The following is a 26,134-nucleotide window of genomic DNA, read 5'->3' as shown; positions in this document are numbered from 1 at the left end:
TTTTGTGAGGATGTGAGATAATTTCAAATGCACCAGTGTTCAATAGAATCAAGTGTATCTGAAACCAGACCAACATAAACATGCCCAGTAAGAAAACCGTCAATGAGTTGCTTTGTTAAGCTGTGGGAGACATTTTTTTGGCATGGTTTATGTCTACCTGTCTCATTAGAGGGAATTCGCTGCAAGCTGAAATACAAATTTATTCTGACTGATCAGCTCAAAACCCAGCGATATGAAAATTAAATTAAACACCAATAAGAGGTATTGTAATAATATGTTAGACAGCTTTCTCCACCTCCCTCTCCATCTTCTCAACAGCAACAAAGGAACATTTTTTTACAGTTCCACAGTCTTGTACAATCCACACTGTTAACTTCAGTCGATAGGCTAAATAACTGTAACAATTATAGTACATTACTATAGTATAATCATACAATATTTTTCGATAATAATCAATTCGATCTCAATTCAATTTATTTGTATAGCGCATTTAACAATTCACATTGTCTAGAAGCAGCTTTACAGAAGTATAGAAACAGAAAAAACAAAATACAGAAATATATTGAATCATAAGGCATTGAATCATAGAGAATTTCCGTGATGTCACTTATGAATACAGTTTATGACTTGCTCAACTGTAAATTATAGGAGAAATAAAATTACTATAATTGAATAAAGGAGGCAAAACTCATGACATCTCTTCTCTGTGCAGTGACTAGCCATAAATCATGGACCTGGCGCATGTACATGCTGATTCATTCTGATGTCTATTTAGATTAAATCGCCTTTTGAACTGTTTCTCCACTTTTACTTTGGTCTGTCTCTGCCTCAGCGTCAGTCTGTGTCTCTACCTTTGTGTCAGTTTGTGCTGCCATCTTTTTGATCGACCCACTATGTAGTATTCTAATGAATAAGTAAATCAGTGATAGAAAGACTGCAAAAGTTTAACGTAAAGAAGCACAGCTGCATCTTAATTCTGGCTTTAAAAAACACTTGGCATCAGTAAGCTAGTTAACACAAATACATGACTGTATGTTCCCTCAACTTTGTGTCACTGGTTCTTCTGATAAGTTCTTCTCCATATATTTAAAGTTTATTTAGAATTAACAACTCGAAAATTCAAATTCTGTTTCAATTCAGTAATTTACCAATAGAACTTATTCTAAAATATGAATTTATCTGATTTGTTTGTTTATAACAATTCAACACCAATAATATAGCTATGTTTAGTTTATTTAAGTACATAAAATATTGCAATCCACACAAAAAAATGGGAGTCCAAAAGCGGACAAATTGTTGCACTTCTTGCTGGCACATCTGTGACCAGGAAAGCAAGTATTTGTGGTGAATTAAAAGCTATGGTATCCCGGGTAACACAGCATACCACCATGAAGGATGAACCACAATGAACAGGAGTAATTGTTGCAAACGGAAGCTGACTGAAAGCGATGTCTGGTCCAACGCCAGACTGTATCCTAACAACATAAAACCACAGCTGTCCAGGTTAAGGCAAAATTAAATGTGCACTGTGACTCCTGTTTCCACCAAAACCTTTTTTGTTAGGAGCTCCACAGGGCCATTATTCATGGTCAGGCTGCTATAGCAAAACCTCTGGTCTTTAGTGCCTATGCCAAACATTGATTGTTGCCTTCTGTGGAAATCTTGGGCTTTGGACATTGCGAAACGTATTGTTCTCTGATGAGTCGACCTTCATTGTCGTTCCCACATCCAGGAGAGTTAGGGTGTGGTAAATCCCAAAAAAATGCTGATGACCTATACTGTTGAAATGAAGCACAGGATTTTTTTTATAGGCCCATTACTTGTAGTAGATTACTTGTAGTAGTGTCACTGGGGGTTTTGGGGATCACATGCACCCAATGGCTCAAACATTGTACCCTGAAGGTGGTCCCATGTATCAGGATTATAATTCTCCAGTACATACAGCAAAGCCCTACACCATACAAAAAAAAAATACTTATTGTGGTCTAAAACCAGTGTCCAATCCATTTATTCATTTATATGTCTTGTATATATTTTTTCATTAATATACTCCAGCCACCAATTACAGTAACTTATAGTAGTAGTTATTGTTAGTAACTTATTGCAGTAGTTTACTGTAATCAGGTTTAACCTGTTATGGTTTAACTGTGTATTTGTGCAGAGAATAAATGCATTATTAAGACACACTGGGTTTGCCATAATGGTTCATTATATCTAATAGTTGAAATAGTTGAAAATGTTAAATAACAACAGTATTAAATGCCAACATGTAATCTGTGATTTAAATTCATTTAATACTCCATCACAGCTTGTAACTATAGAAATGACATCATATTAATGTTGTCACATCAGTACATTCTCATTGTAATGTTCTGTGTACACTTTTTTCTCCTGCACCAAAACAAATTCCTTGTAAAGCACATGCGGTTTCTGATAATCCTATTAGAATGAGATCATTAATATTATCATATGGCCAATGGTATTTTGAGACCTGACCATCAAACTTATATGTGAGACTTTTGCCAATTTGGAAGCAGTTGGAAGAAAACAATTCTCGAAGGTTGTTTTATGCTACACCATTACATTTTCCTTTACTATAACGAAGGGGTCCAAACTTGTTCCAGCACAAAGTAAAGTCCCTAAAGACACGGAAGTCCAAAGTTGATGTCGAAGAAATCTTGTGGGCCAAGCCCGGACCTCAACCCGCTGAACATCTTTACGATGAATTGGAACAGTGACTGTTAGCCAGACCTCCTCACCCGGCATCAGTAAATGACCTTCCTAATGCTTTTGTGGCTGAATGAGCAAATCCCCACAGCCACACTTCAAAATCTAGTGGAACTAGAAAATCATTCTCAGAGTGAGAGGTTATTAGGACAGCAAAGAGGGGACCAGTGCCATGGTAATGCCCATGACTTTGGAATGGGAACAAATGGGTGTAATGTTTAGGTGTCTTGATACTTGGCCATATAGTGTAGAAATGTTTTGTTGGAAATTGCCCAATGTCAGAGCTGCTGTTATGGAAAATGTTTTAAACCTTCCAGACTAGTCAGCTTTGTGAATTCAAACGCATTATAGCATAAATATAATGAACACTATATAATCCTTTATGCAGCCACCCTTACCCAGATCAACCTAAAGTCATCTCCTTTATACAGCTGAGCAGTAAGTGCCCAGTCACAGCAGCTTAGTACTCCTGGGATTTAACCACACAACCTTCTAAACAGTAGGGCAAAACCTTAACCACTGAGCTATCACTTCCCATGAAATGAGTAGCATGATAATAATTAGTTCTGTGTTTTTTAAATAACACAACAAGGTTATGAGTTCTTCTTTTAAAGCAACAAAATTAGATATAACTACTACATGTCAAGTCCCTTGTCAAGTTCTTAGTGCAGAAAATCTTAGCTTTCATAAAGACACACTTCTGTGTTTATCATGTGTTTGTTTATGTTTTGTTAACATTGGCACCTGCCCTGTCATTGGGTGTCTCCCCAATGTGTCCCGATTAATTGTTTTCAATTTGCCCTGTAATTAGTCTGGAAAGTTTAACACCCTGTGTCTTTGTCCTCTGCGAGGTAATGTTCAGCATTTACCTGTCTGTCACTGCCAAGCCTTTGTTCTGTGTTCTGATTTAGATTAGAAACTTTCCACAGCAGAACAAAGAGATTTAGGGTCAAACAGGTCTTTGGTAACAGTCCTCATTAACACCAGGGCTTTTAAATTCATCACCCCCGAGTGCCTCAAAACCTATACGTCATTTTTAAACAAGGCAACATGCATTGCTTTCTTTTCCTCTTAAGAGTGAATTTGCTTGTTAATCAGCTTTCATGCTGAACGCTGTAATCAAGGGCATAATTAAAAAAGCAAAAATATGGAAAGCAAACAAAACAAAAATGATTCAAAGATAAGAGGAGAGAGGAATGTAAACAAGGCCATGATTGATATCTGGGTAGCGATTTCTGAAGTGTAAAAATAGTTATAACAAAATATAATAAACCTCAAGCATTCATTTTCTACAGCTTCCCCACTATACACACACACACACACACACACACACACACACACACACACACACACACACACACACACACACACACACACACACACACGGCTTGAGCAATATCAAACTGTTCTTACACTCGAGTAGCCTTGAAAAATGGCTGCTGTTGGAATACTAGATGGATGTTAGTGCACAGCAAAAATTACAGATTTTAATCAAATACACATTCTACAACAAAACAAAACTCCAGCAACCATAGACACACACTTAAATATATCGTTGGCCTGATTTATGCAGAAAAACATTAAAATGCATCAGTGACCTTTTTGTTGTTTTTTTTTTTCTTTTTGTCTTTTAAAGTGATGCAAATATGAAGGTCATGATATCTTTGATGTGAAAATTACATTCATTCGTTTTAAGTTACTGCTTCAGGGTCATGATGGATCTGGAGCTTAACTGAAGCTCAGGATTGAACCAGGATCCCTGGAGCTGTGAGATACCATCACAAATGTCACGCTTTCAAAATGTCCGCATCGCTCACGTGCCACACATCATCGAAACGAAGACGATTGTGTATGCACTCTGTACACACGAAAGAGGGCAAAGTGTTTAAACTGTTTAAATGACCTAATAACGAGAAATTTAGTCAACAGAAGGGAACTGATGGAATTAATCAGAGATCATTTCCTCACTGATGTAAGAGCAAACAGAGATCAGTAGAGTGAAGAGACAATGATGAGGCTTGTGTTTAAATGCCTCGAGTGACTTTTACCTTGGTGATGAGACAGAGACTGATGTGGATGAAGCTACGAATCAGAATGAGGACTCATTACCAATTGTAAACATATGATAAAAACAGGCATTAATACATATTTCTTTTAAATGCATTAGGTTAAAAACATATATATATATATATATATATATATATATATATATATATATATATATATATATATATATATATATATATATATATATATACACACACACAATGATATGAGATATATAAAATATATTCGTTAACATTTTTCTCTTTTTTTTTCTCTTTTGCAGCAAACATACTTTAAACGCTTTACCTACAGTATACTGTGCGTCATATACATACAACTCTAAAACATATTTCTAAACATACTGTATTTCTAAAGCATATACAAAATGTTGCTACATTTAAATGCACTGTATTTGATGAATGTAATGTTTTTGTAGCCTAAAACTATTAATTGATTAATCTCTTTAAGTTTGCAATATTTATCATTCACTCGAAATTGCCTCAGGCAGTTGCTTAGCCATTTACATTAGCTACTGGTCTAACATTAGCTACTGGTTAGATGCTGGACTAACCTGGTGTTAGCAAATACAACAGGCTAATGTTGGGCATTTAGTAAAACATGCTTTTTTCTGAAATAGATGCAGTCCATGCCATCTACAAAGGTAAAGCAGACACTTCCAGTATATTGAAAGATTTTACTGGCACGCTCATCCTCGAGTACAACATACTCATATTCAAACACAAAGTTGTAGCTATAGAATTACACTACATTGTGTCACGACCAACAAACTGGCACGCTTCTTGATAGGTATTTTGTACATTGATGTACTTGAATAACTGGATGCTAAGCAAAGTCAAAAAACTATTACACAATGATTAGATGGATAAGAGAACAGAATTAAAGATATGTAACTCTGGATTGATTCAATAATTATTCAATATTAATGAAATTCTCCAAATGCAACCGAGGCTTTTATTCAGCTTTCCATTTGAAATGAGTGAATTCTTTGGTAAACCACTTCGGTCAAATCATATAATAAATTTAATAATGTCAAAAAAGCTGGATATTATTGTGCTATTATAAAGCACTCCATAGGGACCCGTTATCATTATGCTGTACAAGTCTTCACACAGCGATTAAAAATGCACTATAAATGATCAGATTATTGCCTGAAAGTCTTTGATATCACTCACTTTCCTCAACGTCCTACAGAAGCAGCCGTTCAGTGATATTTGCTCATCTGTATTTGTTTGAGAAGTGCTCGTCTATTTGCCAAAAGGACCCACGGAACACAAATAAGGAGATGATTACTCTTCATGCATATTTATGGGTAAATAAGCGCTTCCACTCGTGGCGTTTGCATTGCGTTAATCCATTGTCGAGAGGGATCTTCATCCCACGCTTTCTGATTAAACTCATTTTCATATCCGGACTCATTTTTGGATGCCGCATAATCATCAGACAATAACGTCTCTGTGCAAAATTGGATGAGTGTGATTGCCTTCAGTGGGATGAAACGATCAGGCAAGGAGTTTTAATATTCATTCATGATATGCGTCACACTAGTGTAAATATGAAATGTGGAAAGTAATAGATGTTGTTTATGGGTTATAGTATATAGGTATTTTAATTGTCTGAGAAAAGTAGATACAATAGATTTCTAGATCGTATACGTTGACAGTCTACATGCTTGTATACAACTTTCCATTTGTGTTAAGGCTTAAACTGCAGTCAAACAATAACAGTCAGCATCTGCCATTCTAAACTTAATCTTCCCTGACAGTCAGGAAGATTCTCACCAGGACCCAAATCTTAGATTAGGTCTTATATCTTCTCCACATCTTTCTCTCTTTTGTTAGCTATATGTAAGTTAAGTTAACTTTAATGAGTAATGTTTATATGTCTCTCTAAAACAGCAAACTGTACAGTAGGTAATATAGATTTAACAAGTGAATATGCTTGTAGGTCATACTGCAGATCTAATGCGATTATTGTAGGTAAAGTGTTTAAAGTGATTACTTGTATATATTGCACAGTTCATTTTAAAGATAATAAATGATACTTGGTTTGCGTCTGAGGTTATGAGTAGTTATCTTGATTTCATGTCTTTCTCTGGAGGAAGTTGTTGGCGAAAAGTTCACAGGTAAGAGTTGTCAAGTTTGATGGTGGAGGTGTCAGAATTGGCATGCTACAACTTCTGATAGACCACAGCATAAGCAACCCTTGAATGATTAAATCTTTAAAAATCTCTTTCTGGACATTCTTTTAGCACAAATGAAATGCTAAAATTTCCACCATCTTTTTTTAAGTGAAAGCTGAAAAAGTCCTGTCCCATTTTTTAAAAACGTAACACTATCTACAATATCCACACTAATGACCACTTTAGTTTAATATAAAATGCAGTTCCACCAAAGTAGTAAATAATAAAACTGAACAACAACTGAGTTTTTTTTTTCTGTAATACATTAGAATAATCAAATGTTGGTCAGATAGTTAACATTCACATAAGATGCACATAGCAAATTTAAAATAACATTAGTAGAGAGTATAAACTACTGGACTGTGAAATACAGTAACAGGAAATTGGGTGGAAAAGACACCCAGCCAGCTGGTTATGTCTTCCACTAAAGTAAATCCAAATGAACAATTTGGTCATATACCATTATTGAAATATCAAAGTAACGTGCACAGATATCACCTACAGGTATATGACATATCATGATGACTTATCAGTGCCAAAAAGATAACAAGAATATGTCTACCACATCCAGCCAAGGCCGTGAACTCATGTCTCATTTCACACTTGTTTTATGGTTATGAAAATGGGACTCTTAATCTGAAGCATCAAATGTCCATTTAGACTAATGCAGATGGAACAAAGTATAATATTATCTCTCTCTCTCTCTCTCTCTCTCTCTCTCTCTCTCTCTCTCTCTCTCTCTCTCTCTCTCTCTCACACTCTCTCTCACACACACACACACACACACACACGCACACACACACACACACGCACACACACACACGCACACACATTTCTCAGATGTCTTATGCAACAACAAGCCAAAGCAAAACACTTTTCATCACTTTCCAAGCAGCAAAATAATTGAACTAAGACTCTATCCAACATGATTCAATTCAATTTAACGCAATCGATCCAAACCTTTGAGAAAATATTACTGCAGCATGAAGAGCCTGATAAAATGTGATGTGCAGAACATGAACACACACACTCACACACACAAACACACACTTTTCTTACCTTCTCATAATAACGCAGCTCATAGTCCAGTATGATGCCGTTGGGTTGTTCTGGCTGTGGCCATGACAGCGTGATACTCCTCATGGTGGAGCTGACCTGGTGCATTATGGGAATCATGGATGGAGCTGAGAGAGAGAGAGAGAGATAGAGAGAGATTCTGGTAAGAAAGACAAAGTCATTCCAAACACCACACTCCTGCTACTGTATGTTTACTCCGGAGCTCAATTGATCTGACCTCTTCAGAAAGACAACAGAGATCACGCACTCACACACACACACACACACACACACACACACACACACACACACACACACACACACACACACACACACACACACACACACACACACACACACAGTAAATATAAAAGAGATATTAAAGAGTTTGTTCCCATTAATAAAATGCCTCTGCAGATTTTAGTGTGAAATTGCAAAAAATAAAGATTAGTGAAAAAAAAACAACAAATAAATAAATGAATAAATGTTAAAAAATTATTTCTAATGTGTAATGGTTGCATAATAAAAAAAAGAAAGAAAAAAAAAATAACTGCCTCTATGCAATTTGACCCAAAACAAACATAAACTACACAAGATGACAGCTGTAATACAAATTTTTAACAACAGATTATATAAATCTGGGAAATGACCTTGCATGTGTAAACGTGTATGACTGTCTATATATATATATATATATATATATATATATATATATATATATATATATATATATATATATATATATATATATATATATATAGGTAATTTTATATTGTTGCCATTTGTGTGTTTATGTTTGTGTGTAATTCAGTTAGACACAATTTCTGTGTGCACCCACATACTGTATGCACTTACAGTATGTACGTATTTGTGCACTCAAGGCTAATTAAACGTTAAAGTCAATTGCTTTCATGGACCACAACATAGTCTGTTACACACACACACACACACACACACACACACACACACACACACACACACACACACACACACACACACACACACACACACACACACACACACACGTGCACAGACATTTGTTTTACTTGCTACCTCAGTAAGCAAAACCTTGAAACATAAAAAACGAAAACAGAAATTGAGCAGTGGCCATGATTTGAAGCTGTTTGTATGATATGATGACCTTTAGAAATGGAGTTCATTTCCCAGTGATAGTTTGCCTGCTTCCTGCAACATTTGTTTTATCCTCTCTGTTTTTACACACACACACACACACACACACACACACACACACACACACACACACACACACACACACACACACACACACACACACACACACACACACACACACAAGAAAAGAAAAACATACTGTTACTGTAACTGTTCCAGCTCCCATTAAATTCCCTTTCATTAAAATCCAGCTAACAAATACATGATATGTCCATCATACTCACTCAGTGCTCACTTTAGTAGGAACACTATACTAATACTGGTTAGAACCCCATGTTGCTCTTAGGACAGCATCATTCCTTTGCGGCATGGATTCCTCAAGGTATAGAAATCTACAGATATGTCTAGTTTGTAATGAGACTCTCCAGATTCTCCATAAGCTGCTCTGTTAGATTCAGGTCTCGTGATTATGGAGGCCAGTTGAAACACATTGAACTCACTGTTATGTTCAGGGATGACTTGCATTTCATTCTGCTGCATTATCATGCTGGATATAGCCATAAAATTGGTGAATTGTGGCCATAAATGGATGCATGTGGTTAGAAACAATAAGCTAGGATGTGGCACTTACACAATGCTCTACTAGTATTAGGGCACCCAACGTTTTTAAAGGAAAGCACATCATTACACTACCATCAGTCTGAAACGTTGAAACAAGGTACTTTGGTTCCAATTTGATGCCAAATTCTGATCCTACACTCTGCATTGGCGTGACAGAAATCAACATTCATCAGGCAACAGATTAAGATTCCAACTGTTCAGTTTCTGTGAGTATGTGCCCACTGTGTACTCTTCTTACTCTTGGCAACCTGATGTGGTCTTCTGCAGCTGGGACTCATTTCCCTTTAATGTTTTATATACATAGGTCTTTCCCCCTAAGGTATGGTTGCTTGGGGAAATACTGTATGATGAGCAGTTTATGAGTTTTTATGTAAAGATCCTATTCTTTATCTCTCTCTCTCTCTCTTTCTCCAGTGCTTTAGGACTGATGTCCTATTGTCTTATGTCCACATTAAACATTCAATTAATCACTAAAGACCTGCTGTCAAGCTCTCAGCTCAACACAGCATGATATTACTTTAATGGGAAGGATTTAGTTTCCACCATAGCTGCTTAGCCAAAACATGCGCACACACACACACACACACACACACACACACACACACACACACACACACACACACACACACACACACACACACACACACACACACACACACACACACACATAATAGACTGTAGCTCAAAGACTATACAGTGGCTATCTCAACATCTTCCCATGCCATCTCCTCGTCTTGCCTTTCTTCAGCTAATACCTCATTTGTCCATCCCTCCATTCTTTTCCCCGTCTATCTTTATCTCTCTCTATCTCCCTCTCTCTCTCACTCTCTTACCCAGTCAATTACTGTTGGCAGGACCTCATTGTTACGGACAGCTGGAGAGTTTTAAATTGCTTTTCCTGCATTTTTCTCTCTCAGAGAGAAAGAGAAAAAGTAAGAGAATGGAAACCTATCCAAGAAATAATACACAGCATACACACTCACACACAAACACACACAGTTATTTTTTTTTTTTAATGGCATGGTGAACCGTTACAGAAGAAGTTTCTAGAACACTAAAGAAACATGGTTTGCTTAAACATTCTGTGTGTGTGTGTGTTAATTTTACAGAATATTCAAATGACATTCTGTCATTCCGTCTTGGTTAGGCAACGGGGACCTTCAACTCACTCACACACACTCAAAGCCACTCCCGTTCTTTCTAAACCATTTAAAGATTTTCAACGTTTAAGATTGACATATCCAACACCCAAGAAGACAACATACACATATTGTTACTTTTCTCTTGAAGCAAACCATGTGTAGCAATTCCCATAATCATAATCATAAATAAATGCTTTATTAATCCACAGGGGAAAATTGGGTTCATTACTGCATCTCCAAGTCAAAATAAAAACTTAATTCACCTCCTATATCTCATTAATATCATTTAACACCCTTATTTAAAAGCTAGGCTCTGTTACAGACTCTAGTATGAATGCCTAGCTGATGTTAAAAAAAACAAACAAAAAAAAAAAAACATAAGCTATAAAGGAAGCTAGGGTAAGATTCATTTCTGACAAGACTGATGTCTTGATATGGACTAACTGTGTGTGCCGCACTGGGAGCATGTATAGGGGATGTCGTAGCCTAGTCCTTAAAGTGTTGGTCTACCAATTGGATGGCAGTAAGTTTGAATGCAACTACCACTGCTGTGTCCCTGAGCAAGGTCCTTAACCCTCAATTGTTCAAGTGTAAGTCTCTCTGAATAAAGACACCTGCCAAATGCTGTGAATATAAATATATTAACACTGAGTAATGGAACAAAATACCACTTTTTACATCCATGTACTGGAGACATTAAAAAATGATGGGGTGAAGTGTGTTATATTTCTCTTTCCCTTTTAGAAAGGGCATCTTACAGCTGTTAGGACCATCTGGCATATAGTTTGTATGGCATATCCCAAACCAGTGGTGCAAGTTGCCACTTGGAGGTACTCATGAGCCCCATTAAGTGATTTTATACCACATTGCTGTTGCTGTATGTACATCATTGGATTTAAACAACAACAAAAAACAAACAAACAAACAAAAAAATGTTTAATTGTTGATTTAGTGAACAGATCTCTTAAGTTGCTATCAATCCAATTGCTCAATAATAGATATTACAAAGATATTACGCTTAATTGAATTCTTTAATATGTCCTTTATTTGGGAATTTAAACGAAGCCATGTAGAAGCCTCAGTTTTTTTATTTAGATCTGATCACAACCATGCTGCACATATGGTTGTATAATTATGCAATCTACCTCAGATTTCCTCTTACAACTTGTACATTACTAATATAATTAGCCAGGGATGTGGGTGTTAGCAAAAGCTTCTCGTAACAGTCTAGAGAAGGGTAAAAACAAAGTGAATGTTTATTTGCATAAACTGGCATAAAAACGGGTTTCAGGTTTAAACATTTGCCAGGTCATTCATAAATCTACAAATTGCAGATGGCATTTCATTCTTTCCAAGCAGTTACTTTTAAAATCGTCTGTGCGTCTTGTTTAATTGATTTCGTGCATGTTTTTGTGAATCACCAATATATTCGTGGATCTCTTTATGCTATTTATTTGCAAATTATGTAACAAAACCACAGCCATATACACCCCTAATAATGATCAGCCTGGCAGTAATTTGCTTTTCTTTTAGGAGATCTAAATTGGATTTTCTAATAGGCCTAATAAATGGAAATAGGCTTTGCTGAATAAGAGGCAGCAAAAATAATCGTTCGGCAAATAAATCCTAAAGCTTAATTATGCCTTGTCTATGGTAGATTGTTTGGCTTGTACTGAAAATTACAAGCAGCTATTCAGGGATAAAACATCACCATACAGGAGCTGCATCCCAAATCACGTACTTATCCACTATTCTCTGCCGTGTCGTAATATATATAGTGTGAGTAGTGTTCAGACTGATCATTTCAACAACACAAAGTGCACTTCAGGTACCCAGGTGATGCATTTATTCATCCAAAACTAAAAATAAAAAATACAAGTGTAGAACGTTAGAACCTTTGTGCACTCAGCACTTGCAGCTTTGATTGATGTAGTGGAAGAAGACATTTCTACCAGATTTCCAAGATCACTCATGACCCTCTGTTGGACAAGACATCTTACAAACGTCTTTTGATTTAGCCCATACTGTATGATTTAATTTTTAATAAAATTGTAATAATTAAGTGTATTCCGCTAAATCTAGAGGTGTTATTTTGCATAAGCTTGACCTTATTTGCTATTAAATTTTATTAAATCAATAAAAAAAGGGGGTTCTATGAGACAATTACAAACCTTTTCAAAATTCATACAGTAGACAGGTAGAAAAAATAGCATAAGTGCATAGCGTGTAGTGACATGACATTTGGGACGATTATTATTAATCTCACATTCACAATTCACCAGAATACTAATTACACACACCTGGACTCAATCACTTTCACAGCACATCACTGTTTAAAAGCACTGTGTTTGATATTGCCTGTTCAGGTTCATGCTGTTTGTTACAACCTTGTCTTATTTGCCTTGAAAACAAAGATCATTGTGTAGCTGCGCTTGCATGAGGTACTGTTTTAGATCAAGACAATAACCAAATGTATAAATGCACTTAACTAGCAAATGATCTTGGAATATGTTTCTTGTGTCAAAGGTGTGGTCTGAATATGGAGAAGGGGTGTGTAATTTCATGAATTAGTGTACTCCTGCATGTGTATATGTGACCAACGATACTTTATTTATATGCCGCGAGTCTTGCCCAAGCAGAGATTGCTCATGGTGCAAAGTGTGTTTAAACTTAGGTTAAATACCAGTTAAATTAAAAAAATATTCACTCTCATATCATTCTCTCATCAATCAAAGTGTACAACTTGACTTGTCTTTCAGCCACAACATTGAAACAATCTGTCTAATGTTGTGTAGGTTCTCCAACCCATCACGAGCCCATTTGGGGCATTTTCAGTAGTGTACAGTGGTCAGCATGTACACTCTGACTGGTCTTTGGCTATGTAGCCTCATGCACAGCAAACTGTGATGCACTGTGTGTTCTGACACCTTTCTATCATAGCCAGCATTAATGTTTTTTTAGCAACAGTACTGTAGCTCTTTTGTGGGATCTTACCAAACAGCTAACCCTCATTCTTCATAAGCATCACTGAGACTTGGATGCTCATGACTTTGTATCCGGTTGTCCTTTGTTGGACGACTTTTAGCAGTTACTAAACACTGCATCCTGGGAACACCCCACAAGACTTGCTGTTTTAGAGAAATTCTGACCCAGTTGTCTAACCTGATGGGTTGGAAGCCGGGAAAATGGCTAAGCACAAGGGTCTGAGTGAATTTGGCCATTGTCAAACATCAACGTCAAGAACTAACTCTTCATCTGCTACATAATGTATCCCATCCCTTAACATGTGCCTATGGTAAAGAGATAATGTTATTCCTTTCACCTGTCAATGGTTTTAACATTATGTCTGATCAGTGTATGTCATCTACCACTTTTAATCTAGCCAATTAGGTTTCCATGGTTTTCTGGCTTGGAATGTCAAACACAGAAGCTATTAGCCATTTTTCACTCTTGGAAGGGTCAAATGATATTCTGTATTTTATGTCAAAGAGCCTCAAAAACATAGATATTCTGTGTAAATCAAATGTATGGTCTGTGTTATTTGGTCATCAAATGCACAGAGTGGTTAAATAACTTGACCTCTATATACAATTACAGAGCTGTAAAATGGTTGTTCCTGGGTACTGTATAATTGTGGAGCTGTTGAATAAGGCTTATACAGTACGCTTAAGGCTTATAATTGCATTGCATGTGAATGAGGTTATTGATCTTTCCCTGAATAGAGCCAAAATCATAAGGAAGTCTTCCTATTCTATGAACAGGACATGATGTTCCTAATTGTTCATTCCTATTGTGGAATCAAGACTCAAATTATGTCTTCCAGTCTCTCTCTGCCCTTCCCTTTATTCTACACTGATTGGAAAGGTAGGAATTAATCAGAAGAGGATAGAGTGTGCTAATTGGTCATATGGGCTCACATGGCTTGGGGAATTAGCTGTCAATAGAATTGAGACACAGCACTTACCCAACAAAGGTAAAAAAAAAAATGATATCATCTGATAAAGTGGTTGGGAAAGACAGATACAAACAAAACTTAATGAAAAATATATGAGCTGTGAAAGGCTGGGTTGCTATTCTGAAAAGTGTAGGCAGCTAAAAAAAAGGTTTGGGTACAAACCTTTGGGTCTTCAGGAGGGAACAGAGTGTGTGTGAATGCTTATTGAACCCCATTATTCAGAAAACACAACCCACACACATCCACACTGCCGAAGCATTTCACCATTTCACATTCATTCCTTCCTCTATTCCTTTAACTTATTTAACTTCTCCCTTTTACATTTTGTTTTTCCATCTCTCTGTCCTTGTCTTTGCCCTTCCACTTTCTAGAATCAAATCTTCTGTCATTAATCACAGCATACTATTGAAATGTGACCCAAAAACAAGTGGTAATTCTTGTTCGAATTCCTAATAGAATGATTATTAGGTTTGGTGAAAACTACAAACAAACAAACAAACAAACAAACAAATCCCAACACCACAAAATTAACATTTAAAATATGATAAATACAAGAGCGCGTTTCTGCCAAGCCGCATGACTGAACATTAATTCAGCTGTTTTTCTATCAGCTTTATACTGACAGAGTCCCTACATACATTAAAATGAAGATCCAGGGATCCATGTTATTCAACAGAGAATATTTATATAACTTTAATGCAGCATGATAAATCACATTAGAAACTGAAAGTGTGAAGTGTTTTTGTATTTCCGTAAAAAAAATAAGACGTCTTTTCTAATTCTCATCAGAGAGAGAGAGGTGAGGAAGATATATATATATATATATATATATATATATATATATATATATATATATATATATATATATATATATATATATATTTTTTTTTTTTTTTACATTACAAATGTCAGGGATCAGCCCGGACTTTTGGCCATGTGCTATTATTGTTATTGTTGTTCTCACGAGTCTGCCCCGCCTTCGTTCACTCCTCCCTGTTTCCACACCTGTTCCCAATTGTCATCATTGTCTTTCGTATTTAAGTGAGCCGCGTTGCCAAGGGCAGAGCGGAATCATTAGTTAATGTTAGTCATTGTTAAGAGTCTTCATTTGTATTGTTTTAGTTATCGTCTTTTACTATGTTGCCTTTATTATTTATTAAACCCCTTTCATTTGAAGCTATCCTGCGTTTGGGTCTGTCTCCCTCCTACCCTGGTTGTGACAACAAAAACGTTACATATATTTAACTTATAGCCATACGATGAGGATTGGAGAAACGCATAGTATCCAATGTACAGGAACTAATATAGTTATAATTACAATTTGTCATTTTCAGATTTTGCATGTATCAATCCAATAAGTAAAGGGATATACAGGATATATATATATATATATATATATATATATATATATATATATATATATATATATATATATATATATATATATATGCATATAACTTAAAAACATATGATTTGAGCAGAAACAAGGAAGAGAGATGTGTAGAAAAACTAAATTGTTCATATAAAATGCAGTTGAATAAAATCATTTGTTCCCCCTTATTGTGTACTTTTAGTGATTTATAAAAAGATAAAGGTTAAAGAAAATGTTGGACTCAATTAGATGCTTGAATATTTTTTAAATATGCCTTTGTTACTTTGAATCCATATTAATACCTAATACTGTATGGAGGGGAATGGTGGCTGATGGATTCACACATTTAGGGGTTCAGGAATTTGTGGGTTTCCTGTGGGTACTCCAGGTTCCTCCCCCAGTCTAAAGACATGAATTTTAGGCTGATTGGCTTTTCTAAATTATCTCCAGTGTGTAAAAGTATGTTTGTGTTTGTTGTGCTCTACGATCAACTGGCAACCCTTCCAGAGTGACCCTCACCTTGTGTACCAAGCCCCCTGGGATATGATCCAGGTTCCCTTTGAACCTGTGTAGGATAATCATTACAGAAATTGGATGTATGGAAGCCTACTGTGTAAAAAAATAGAAACACAAACGTTCCACTTTTAAGCTAACATCAGCAATGGTGTAGTACAAAGAAGTGGCTACTGGGAATAAACAAGATATTATCAAATAAATTTGAATGGCGTTCCTTTCCCTTAAGTAGCGTTTGGAGGCCTGAGATATGTAAAGGGTAACACTGCTGCACACTGCTGATCATTGAACAGACTTCAAGTGAGAGTCAGCAATATCCACAGAGTTCCTGAGTTCCTGAAGAAATGAAAGCAGCAGCTTGCAGCCATAAGACCAATCTATAAAGAACAATCTATAGGATACTTGGCAGAATGGTGCTTTTTATTTTTTTTTTTCAGTTAGGAGAATATGAATCGTTTTAAAAAAGCCACAGGGAGGAAGCTTTGCCAGTTCTACACATTATGTGTGTTAACATCCACCATATTCTCCTAAATACACCATGCTTGAGTTGCAAAGGTCAGTTCTTCCTCAAAGCTATTTCATCTAACACACCTGAATGCAATATCTCACACACACACACACACACACACACACACACACACACACACACACACACACACACACACACACACACACACACACACACACACACAGTTTCTGGCATTTAGAACCTGACAGTCATACACCGTCAGTGATAGTCATGGACCTTGTGTGTTTACAGTAGGTGTGTTACTGTGTGTGTGTGTGTGTGTGTGTGTGTGTGTGTGTGTGTGTGTGTGTGTGTGTGTGTGTGTGTGTGTGTGTGTGTCAGTGTGTTAGCCATTGAACCAGTCAGGTAGCAACAGCAGCAGCCTCAAGCATGTGACACTCTTCTCTGATCACAGCTCGACCTGAGCTGCTAAAAATAACTTCACATTTACCGCTATGGCTTCATCCTGATCTTTTATACATGCATATGTGATTTACTGAGTTTCCTGTTTCTGTTCTACACAGGATAAAGACCTAGAGCACAAGCAGATGAAATCTGCTTAAGATAAAACTACATTACAGTTAATGATAATATTAATAATAATAATAATAATAATAATAATAATAATAATAATAAGAAGAAGAAGAAGAAGAAGAAGAAGAAGAATACAGATATTCTGTGGTGCACACACTAACATAAAATACACAATAAGGTACGAACCATACACAGTATATAACACAGCAATACACACACAATGACAATACCATACACACATTTGAACTTCATTTGTCTTTTTAAAATTAAAAGCATGTCTGATCCAGACAGAAATGAGATTAGCAGTGTTATTTATCACAAGGAGTTCAAATGGGAAATTAGTTGGCATTTCAGTTAAAAGTCACCGCTTCAAACATTATTCAGCTTACTTATCAGCACTGAAACATATTAGTTTCTCTCTTTCAGTGTGTGTGAGTGTGTGTAGGTGTGTATGTGTGTGGTGTGTGTGTGTGTGTGTGTGTGTGTGTGTGTGTGTGTGTGTGTGTGTGTGTGTGTGTGTGTGTGTGTGTGTGTGTGTTCGTACAAGACACCTTTTAACTGCAACATTAAAGGAGCTGCTTGGAGACATAAATTCAGAAATTATTTTTTTTAACTGCAATTTTTATACTGCTTTAAACTCACTAAAAATACTAGCATTGCCATTAGTTATCGGTTAATTATACAGCCGCTTTCATACTATATGTCAGCTCTCGATTAGATTCTCTTCCCTTTGATAGAATTTGGACTTCTGTACCAATGCTACACATCCTTACATATAATTTATTGCAACAACAACAACAACAACAACAACAACAACAATAATAATAATAATAATAATAATAATAATAATAATAATAATAATAATAATAATAATAATAAAATAGAAATTGCAGTAAATCTTTCTTTCTTTCTTTCTTTCTTTCTTTCTTTCTTTCTTTCTTTCTTTCTTTCTTTCTTTCTTTCTTTCTTCCTTGACTGGAGTTGTTTTGGTGACATAAGATGGAAGACTGCTGATCTGTTTTGATGTAATTTTCACAATCACACTGTCTTTGTTTTTCCTTTACAATCACCACAACCAATTTCTGGAGGCATTTTACTCTATGTGTGGCCATCTGGAGACACTTTCTAGTGCTAATGATCAACAAAAATATCTTTACTTTAAGAAAACATGCATTAATATATTAGCAAACACTACTATCTAACCTTATTCTGTCATTTGCTTGAAAAAAGAAGGGGGGAAAAGCAGCAGTAAATCAAGTCTGGTTAAAGATATCTAACACCTTGCTAGCTAAGTGTGATTTCCTCATGATTTGATCGGTCTGTCTGATAATTGCATACCAAATTCAAATGAACATAAACAGAGAAAAGATGACAGCAGACAAAAGTTTATTTTTAAGGAGCAAGCAATATGCACAGTGTTCTTCAGATTCTAAAATGGGAGAAAAGCATCACAAGCATCACAAGGCACACAATCATGTCCAGCTTCTCTGATATATCCTGCAGTCTAGTCTTTACAGCCTCCTGTAAAAATTGAAACAAGGCCTTGTGCACTTTTAAGAGCACATTTTGTCCTCTAACCTGTCTGTAAAATATGACCAATTTTAAATGGTCTACTCCGAAAACATCCGACCCCTGCAAAACATTATACTCACGACACATCGATACATTCTGCACCTAAACACTTATCATCTTAACATCTTCCTGCTAAGAGAAGATACTTTAATTTATAATTTATATCATCAATCTATATATATATATATATATATCTGTAACATGTGACTATGTGACTATGTCCAGTGTAATGCTCTGCTCTTTCCATAAGCGTCTCCTAAAAACCTGAGCATGTTCGTGAAAAATTTCCAGCTCAGAATTCATACGTCTTAACTTCTACACCACATGCATATTTCTGATGTCAATTCTGTATTACCACTTCCTTAAAAAAAAAAAAAAAAAACAAAGCTGTGGCTCACTCGTAGTGAGTTACTGCTGGACTAAATTATAGATGATATAAGGCAGAATCCTTGACCCTTTGGCCACTTGCCCACTGAAAATGTTTTCCTTCATTATAGCTATATTCTCAAAAGTCAGTCAAAGCTAAGCAGGTACATTTAGTGCCTTGAAGACCTTGGATGCCTTGGATGTTGCTACTCGTAAATACTGCCTTCAAGGCCTGATAGAAATATTGTAATTATGAGGTGAACCCACATGATTATGGCATCAGAATGGTGAATAACAAATATGAACATGATGTCCACAGAAGACAGAACAATTTAGGTGGACAGCTCTGAACAGTTCTTTCACTAAGGCAAAATGAACTTCTTGTCATTGATATAAATTGGTATAAAAAAGAGGTAAATAAGTAAATAACAAAAGCTGGCTGTATTTACCACCTCGGAAGCTATACACATAAAATTCTGAGAAAAAACATTTCATCCATCAAGTTTCTTCGAAAATATGCTAGTAAGAATCAGCGAGTAGTAATATCAAACTAAGGTCCATCAAACTAATCACTAGAATGTCAGAAAAATGAATCTTAAATGTAATAGTTGCCTTGCATTCTGAACTATTTAAGGATTCTTTATTAGGTGTCATAGTCAGCCTGGGTTAATTTGCCTGGTAATAGCTTCAGAAAAGACAATGTGACAGACAAACTTGTCAGAAAAATAAATAAACAAATAAATAAAAAAACAAAAAAAAAAAACTGAAAAACTGCTGCAAGTTCTAAGCTGGAACAATTTTAAAACCTAACAATTTTAAAAAAATATATGTATTTTTTTTATTATATATATATATATATATATATATATATATATATATATATATATATATATATATATATATATATACATACACAATAAAGCTGCTCAGATACAGTCAGATACAGTCTGACAATTGTGTATTGCTTAGGAGGTTGTTGTCTTCAAAGACCACATGTAGTTATCATCTCCTCTTTGAATGCCCGAATCTTTATGAAGCAGAATCCAAATGGAGCTGGTACATCTCTTGGTGCCTCAGGATCCTCACAGGGTTGGACTTTTCTCACTGAAGGTCCGAAATCTTCATGATGCAGAACACAACAGCTGGCACAATAGTACATCCAGGGGAAATCTCCTCCTCAGGTTAGCAATACACACACATCAGTGTATCATCCAAGAAGGCTACTGTCTTCCATTGCTCTGATGTTCACCAGCCCAGGGAAGCTGCTTTCAGAGTTGGTGTGTGTGTATATATTTATATATATATATATATATATATATATATATATATATATATATATATATATATATATATATATCTGACTGTGGAAAGGACATTTTTCATAATCACACCCTCCGGTGTCACCCAAATGAGGATGAGGTTTTGTTTTGAGTCCGATTTCTCTCAAGGTTTCTTACTCTTCCATTTGAGGGAGTTTTTCCTCTCCACAATCGCCTCAGTCACCGTGTAATGACTGAGCACGGGAATTCATGTCCGGAACAATAAACAGATTTATTAAAGAAGCAGGCAAATAGATCCAAATCGCAAAGCAGAATCGTAGACAGGAAAGATAGGCAGGAAGGTCAATAAACACAGGTAAGCAGTCAGCGAGGTGAAAGTACAGACGAGGGAAAGGCAAACAGAGAATAATCCAAAAAATGTTAGCAATGGTCATAAACTGAAAACACACAATGAGCACTTGAAAAACAAAGGCTTGGTATGCACCGAGTGACATTACTTCGTGTGGTGCGTTTTGTGCACGTTGCTTAAATACCCAGATGGAACCTGGTTAGTAGTTAGTACTCCGTAGAACACCCCATGTGGAGGGGTTAATCTTTGTATAATATTAAACATTTTGTACTATATTGCTTATGTTTTGTAAAAGAAAATGTCTATTCTTAAGAGCGCTATACGAGTACTGTAAATTTGAATTGAATTGAACTGAATGTACTATGAGAAAAAGGCAAGCTGGTGAAGTGGTACTCTGGGCAATGTTCTGCTGGGAAACCTTGTGTGCTTGTATTCCTGTGGTTGTTACTTTGACTCATATCACTGACCTAATCATTGTTACAGACCATGTATACAAATTCATGGCAAGAATATTCCCTAATGACACTGGATAATGCTCCTTGCCTCGCTGCAAACATTTATCAAGACATGAGACAGAGTTCAAGGTTTCGACTCAGTCTCCAAATTGCCCAGATATCAGTCTGAAACGCATATGTATTTGCTGTACACACAAGTCTGATCTGTGGAGACCCCTCCTCACAACATACAGAGCTTAAAGCATCAGCTGATGACGTCTTGGTGCTACACCATTAGAGGTCTTATAGAGTTCATGCCTTGACAAATATTGCACATCTTTGTGTGTGTGTGTGTGTGTGTGTGTGTGTGTGTGTGTGTGTGTGTGTGTGTGTGTGTGTGTGTGTGTGTGTGTGTGTGTGTGTGTGTGTGTGTTTTAAAGGGTCTTTTTTAAAGCAGCTAGTGGTGTGAGCTATCTGAAAAGGTCTGGTTGGTCATCTGATACTTCAGTCAAACTTGCACATCTGCAGTGAATTCACGAAAAAGGGGCATTACATTGATTTAGACAGTTGAGGCTATTCTCTGTCTGGCTAAAAGCAAGGTACAGGCAGCCATGTCGATCTTATCAGACCTGCAGGGGACAGGATCGGCTGGCATGCTGGCAATTGTTTACAATGGATATGGGATAAGTGGGAAACTAAAACCATTTGTCAGTGTGCCAACAACGGAGCTAAGATCCATGTAGGACCAGTGCATAATGCCATAATTAAATCTTGATTAAAATGTTTCTTTAAATGCCCATAACCTATCCATCCATATACAGTACACTAATGCACACACTGCCCTGTAGGACTAAAAGCTTGATGTCCACACACACACACACATCTCGCTGAGTTGTGGCAGGTATCCCCATCAGGATAGGGTAATTAGCGCCAGCTAGACGCACATAAATGCGGCAAGTGCAGCTTAAAAGCAGAAGGACTCATTAGCCACACCGTGCACTAACAATGGAGGCTAACGTTGCTCTTAAACATCTATCTGTCAAGAGCTCCATTTAGAGTGTGACACACAAACACCAAGCGAGCTGCCTGATAACAAGGACAATTCAGCCTTACACTTCCCCCTCTCCCTCGATCACTCTGCTCTAAAAGGGAGGTAGAAAGAGGAAAGAGAAAGTGAGGCATAAAGAGGGAGTGAAATTGAAGTAGAAGGGAGGCAGATGAGGAAATGGAGATGGATGGAGCATAGAGAGAGAGAGAGAGATACAGTACAAAGCTAATGTGAGGAAGAAGATGAAGGAGAAAAGAAAGAAGGATTAAAATCAATCAATCACATGACGCTCATTTTAAATTTGTTAGATGATTCTTCTTCTTCTTTTTAATATTTTATTATTATTAATTTGCGGTACATTTTTTATGGTGCTTTATATAAATATATTTGACATTGACTTTGCATAAGAAGTATATTGAGCGCAGCAACACACCTACACACACACACACACACACACACACACACACACACACACACACACACACACACACACACACACACACACACACACACACACAGACGAACAGGTAGCTACATAAACGATTAAATGCACAATGAAGTCAGTCAGAAGTACAGTTCAAACTTCTCTTAAGCTATAAACGTTTGGTGAGGCAACATGGAGACTTCAATTTAATATCCTTGAATATATATGTACAGGCCCTAATGTAAATGCAGCTTGTTGTTCATGCATACAGGAAAATGTCCGTGTATTAATGCTAATCTCACAGTCAGGCATCTGTCTACACTACAAAAGACCTCAAGTCATACAACTGCTAATGGATTTTTTAGCTCACTTAACATGAACAAAAAGGTGATCACATTCGAGATTGTTCTTTTTTATGCAAACCACTAGATTGACATCCTGTAGATTAGCACATGGGCCTGAGAAACATGGGGTGGGTGTCAGAACTTTATGAAGCGAGAACTTTAACTGTAACTTCTTTAAACACTCTATAAACACTATCAGAACAGATATTTGTGCAAACTTTAACAATTCCCATTGTCTCAAAGCATCTTTATATAAGTATAGAGAAAAGAAAGAAAGTTAAAATATAAATAAAATACATTTAAAGTTCAAAATTAAGATTTTATACATCTCTATCGTCTATCCATAATGAGCAAGCCGGAGAAGACGGTGGCAAGGAAAATCTCTCTGAGATTATATGTGGAAGAAACCTTGAGAGGAACCAGACTCAGAAGGGAACCTATCCTCATTTGTAAATAGTGTAATTGTAAATAATGTCCTTTCTACAACAGTTTGTAGTCGAGTGAACTAATGGGTCAGCGCAAATTCCCAGTCCACCACAGACACAAACCTGCTGAGTTCTTGATCGCTGATGAAGACCTGAATATGAAGCTGGCTGATGCAACAGTTGTTCAAGGAAGGCTTGACAGGTGGCTCCATCCATACCAATCACCTGAACCCTCAACCACTGTCAATTCAAATGTATTTACATAGCAATAGAGCCTGCCCTAATAATCACAATCAGGAAGCCAGTAGCATGAAGAAAGTAATAATATAACATGTATGTCTTCGAACAAGCCCAGGATCAATTATAAATATGGACTCAACTGTTTCAGTCTTGTGTATAAACAGCCTGAATCTCCAGCTATTTCTTTAAGTCTTTAAGGGATTCTGTAGAGCGAGTGAAGCTGAGCTCCTCACTCCACCATAAAAAGTCACAGATGAACAGAATCCAGTTTTACTATAAAGTAGTGCAGCAGACTACGTGATCTGTTTCAGCACTATACTGTATGATGTGTGTCCTATCTGCTCTCCTCTATAACAGCAGCTCTCTTATGTGTGCTTATGAGTGTTTCTTTGTTTTTTATTAACAAGACCAAATGCTGATGGCTAAATGTTCCAGTCAACTGAAAGTCAGTCAAGCTAGTCCAGTGCCACCGTATCAGCTATTTTACTAATTAGGTTAAATTTATTTGCACCAAAACAACCCCTATCTATCTATCTATCTATCTATAGATAGATAGATAGATAGATAGATAGATAGATAGATAGATAGATAGATAGATAGATAGATAGATAGATAGATAGATAGATAGATAGATAGATAGATAGATAGATAGATAGATAGATAGATAGATAGATAGATAGATAGATTATTTTTTATTATTTCTGCAACCAAAACAGTGAATGACGTGATCCAGCAAATTAGTTTGTGCTCAAGACTGAAAACAGAAAATTTCCATTAACAGGAACACGCTGTGCTTCTACTGCCCATCTGCAGCAGCCCTATTAACAGTGGTACAATAATAAATGTTCAACATCATGTACTTCTCTATCCCACAGCCCTGAGTCAGAATTCAAAATAAAAAAAAAATAATAATAAAAAAAGCAGAAATCCTCATTTAAATTTTCCACTTGGTCAGTGGTCTAGCACCAGCAGCAGCTGCTCCCCAGACAGAAGCTCAGCCGGGGTGTGATTTACACCAAGAACACCACTCTGTTATATCATGAAGACAAAGCAATAGAAAGAAAAAGAATCGCTCTCTGGAAATGTTCACTCTCCAAATATTCCCCATGGTTATTTTCCACTAGCAGTTAACTTCCAGTTAGCTGGAAATGTCAGAGCTATTCAGCTTCCACACAGACACACACACACAGACACACACACACACACACACACACACACACACACACACACACACACACACACACACACACACACACACACACACACACACATACAGTACACAAACCCCTGAAGGCCTTGTCATCATGGGAGAGCGGGAGGAACACTCTTCCCTGTTAATGCATGTGGTTACTGTGCTGAGATGAATGAGGATTGCTCAGTTTGTTTTACAGAACCTAAAACACAGGAATATTGTGGAATTATGGGACTTGAACTGGGAACATTGTCTTCTATAGCCTCAGAAAATGCATCCAGGTCTGCTTTAACGTGTAGTTAGAAAGAAACAAGAACCCAGGGGGAGGGGGTTCTCTGTTTGTGTAAGTATGCAAACAGATAGTCAGAGTTTACACAGAGCAAGCGGAGAAAGAGAAACACAGAAAGAGATTAGCTACTCAAATCCATGTACATACGTCGCTATGGAAGGTGCTTATGCAAGTTGGTAATTCTTTGTAAGCTTTTGATAAATCTATAAAATTATGGCTAATTAGTAAGCCAGAGGCAAAGTTAGCAATTCTTTGATAACTTAAAAGTAATCATCATGTAAATTATTATCATAAGCTGATAGTAGGTAAGACAGGATAAATAGATAGATAGATAGATAGATAGATAGATAGATAGATAGATAGATA

At 36.5% G+C, this 26,134-nt stretch overlaps 1 protein-coding gene across 4 annotated transcripts in view; it reads right to left on the bottom strand.

The window, feature by feature from the left end:
• LOC113640647 (ephrin type-B receptor 1-B) overlaps positions 1-26,134 on the bottom strand; it is a 315,649-nt gene that overhangs the window by 73,355 nt on the left and 216,160 nt on the right. For all 4 annotated transcript variants that reach the window (XM_027143223.2, XM_027143225.2, XM_027143227.2 and 1 more), the window contains one exon: positions 8,033-8,157. In XM_027143223.2, the coding sequence (XP_026999024.1) occupies positions 8,033-8,157 (125 nt within the window). The remainder of the gene's footprint in view (positions 1-8,032; positions 8,158-26,134) is intronic.

The sequence above is a fragment of the Tachysurus fulvidraco genome, chromosome 22 (genome assembly GCF_022655615.1).
Source record: "Tachysurus fulvidraco isolate hzauxx_2018 chromosome 22, HZAU_PFXX_2.0, whole genome shotgun sequence".
Classification (NCBI taxonomy): Eukaryota; Metazoa; Chordata; class Actinopteri; order Siluriformes; family Bagridae; genus Tachysurus; species Tachysurus fulvidraco.
This window is presented reverse-complemented; position numbering and strand designations above follow the sequence as displayed.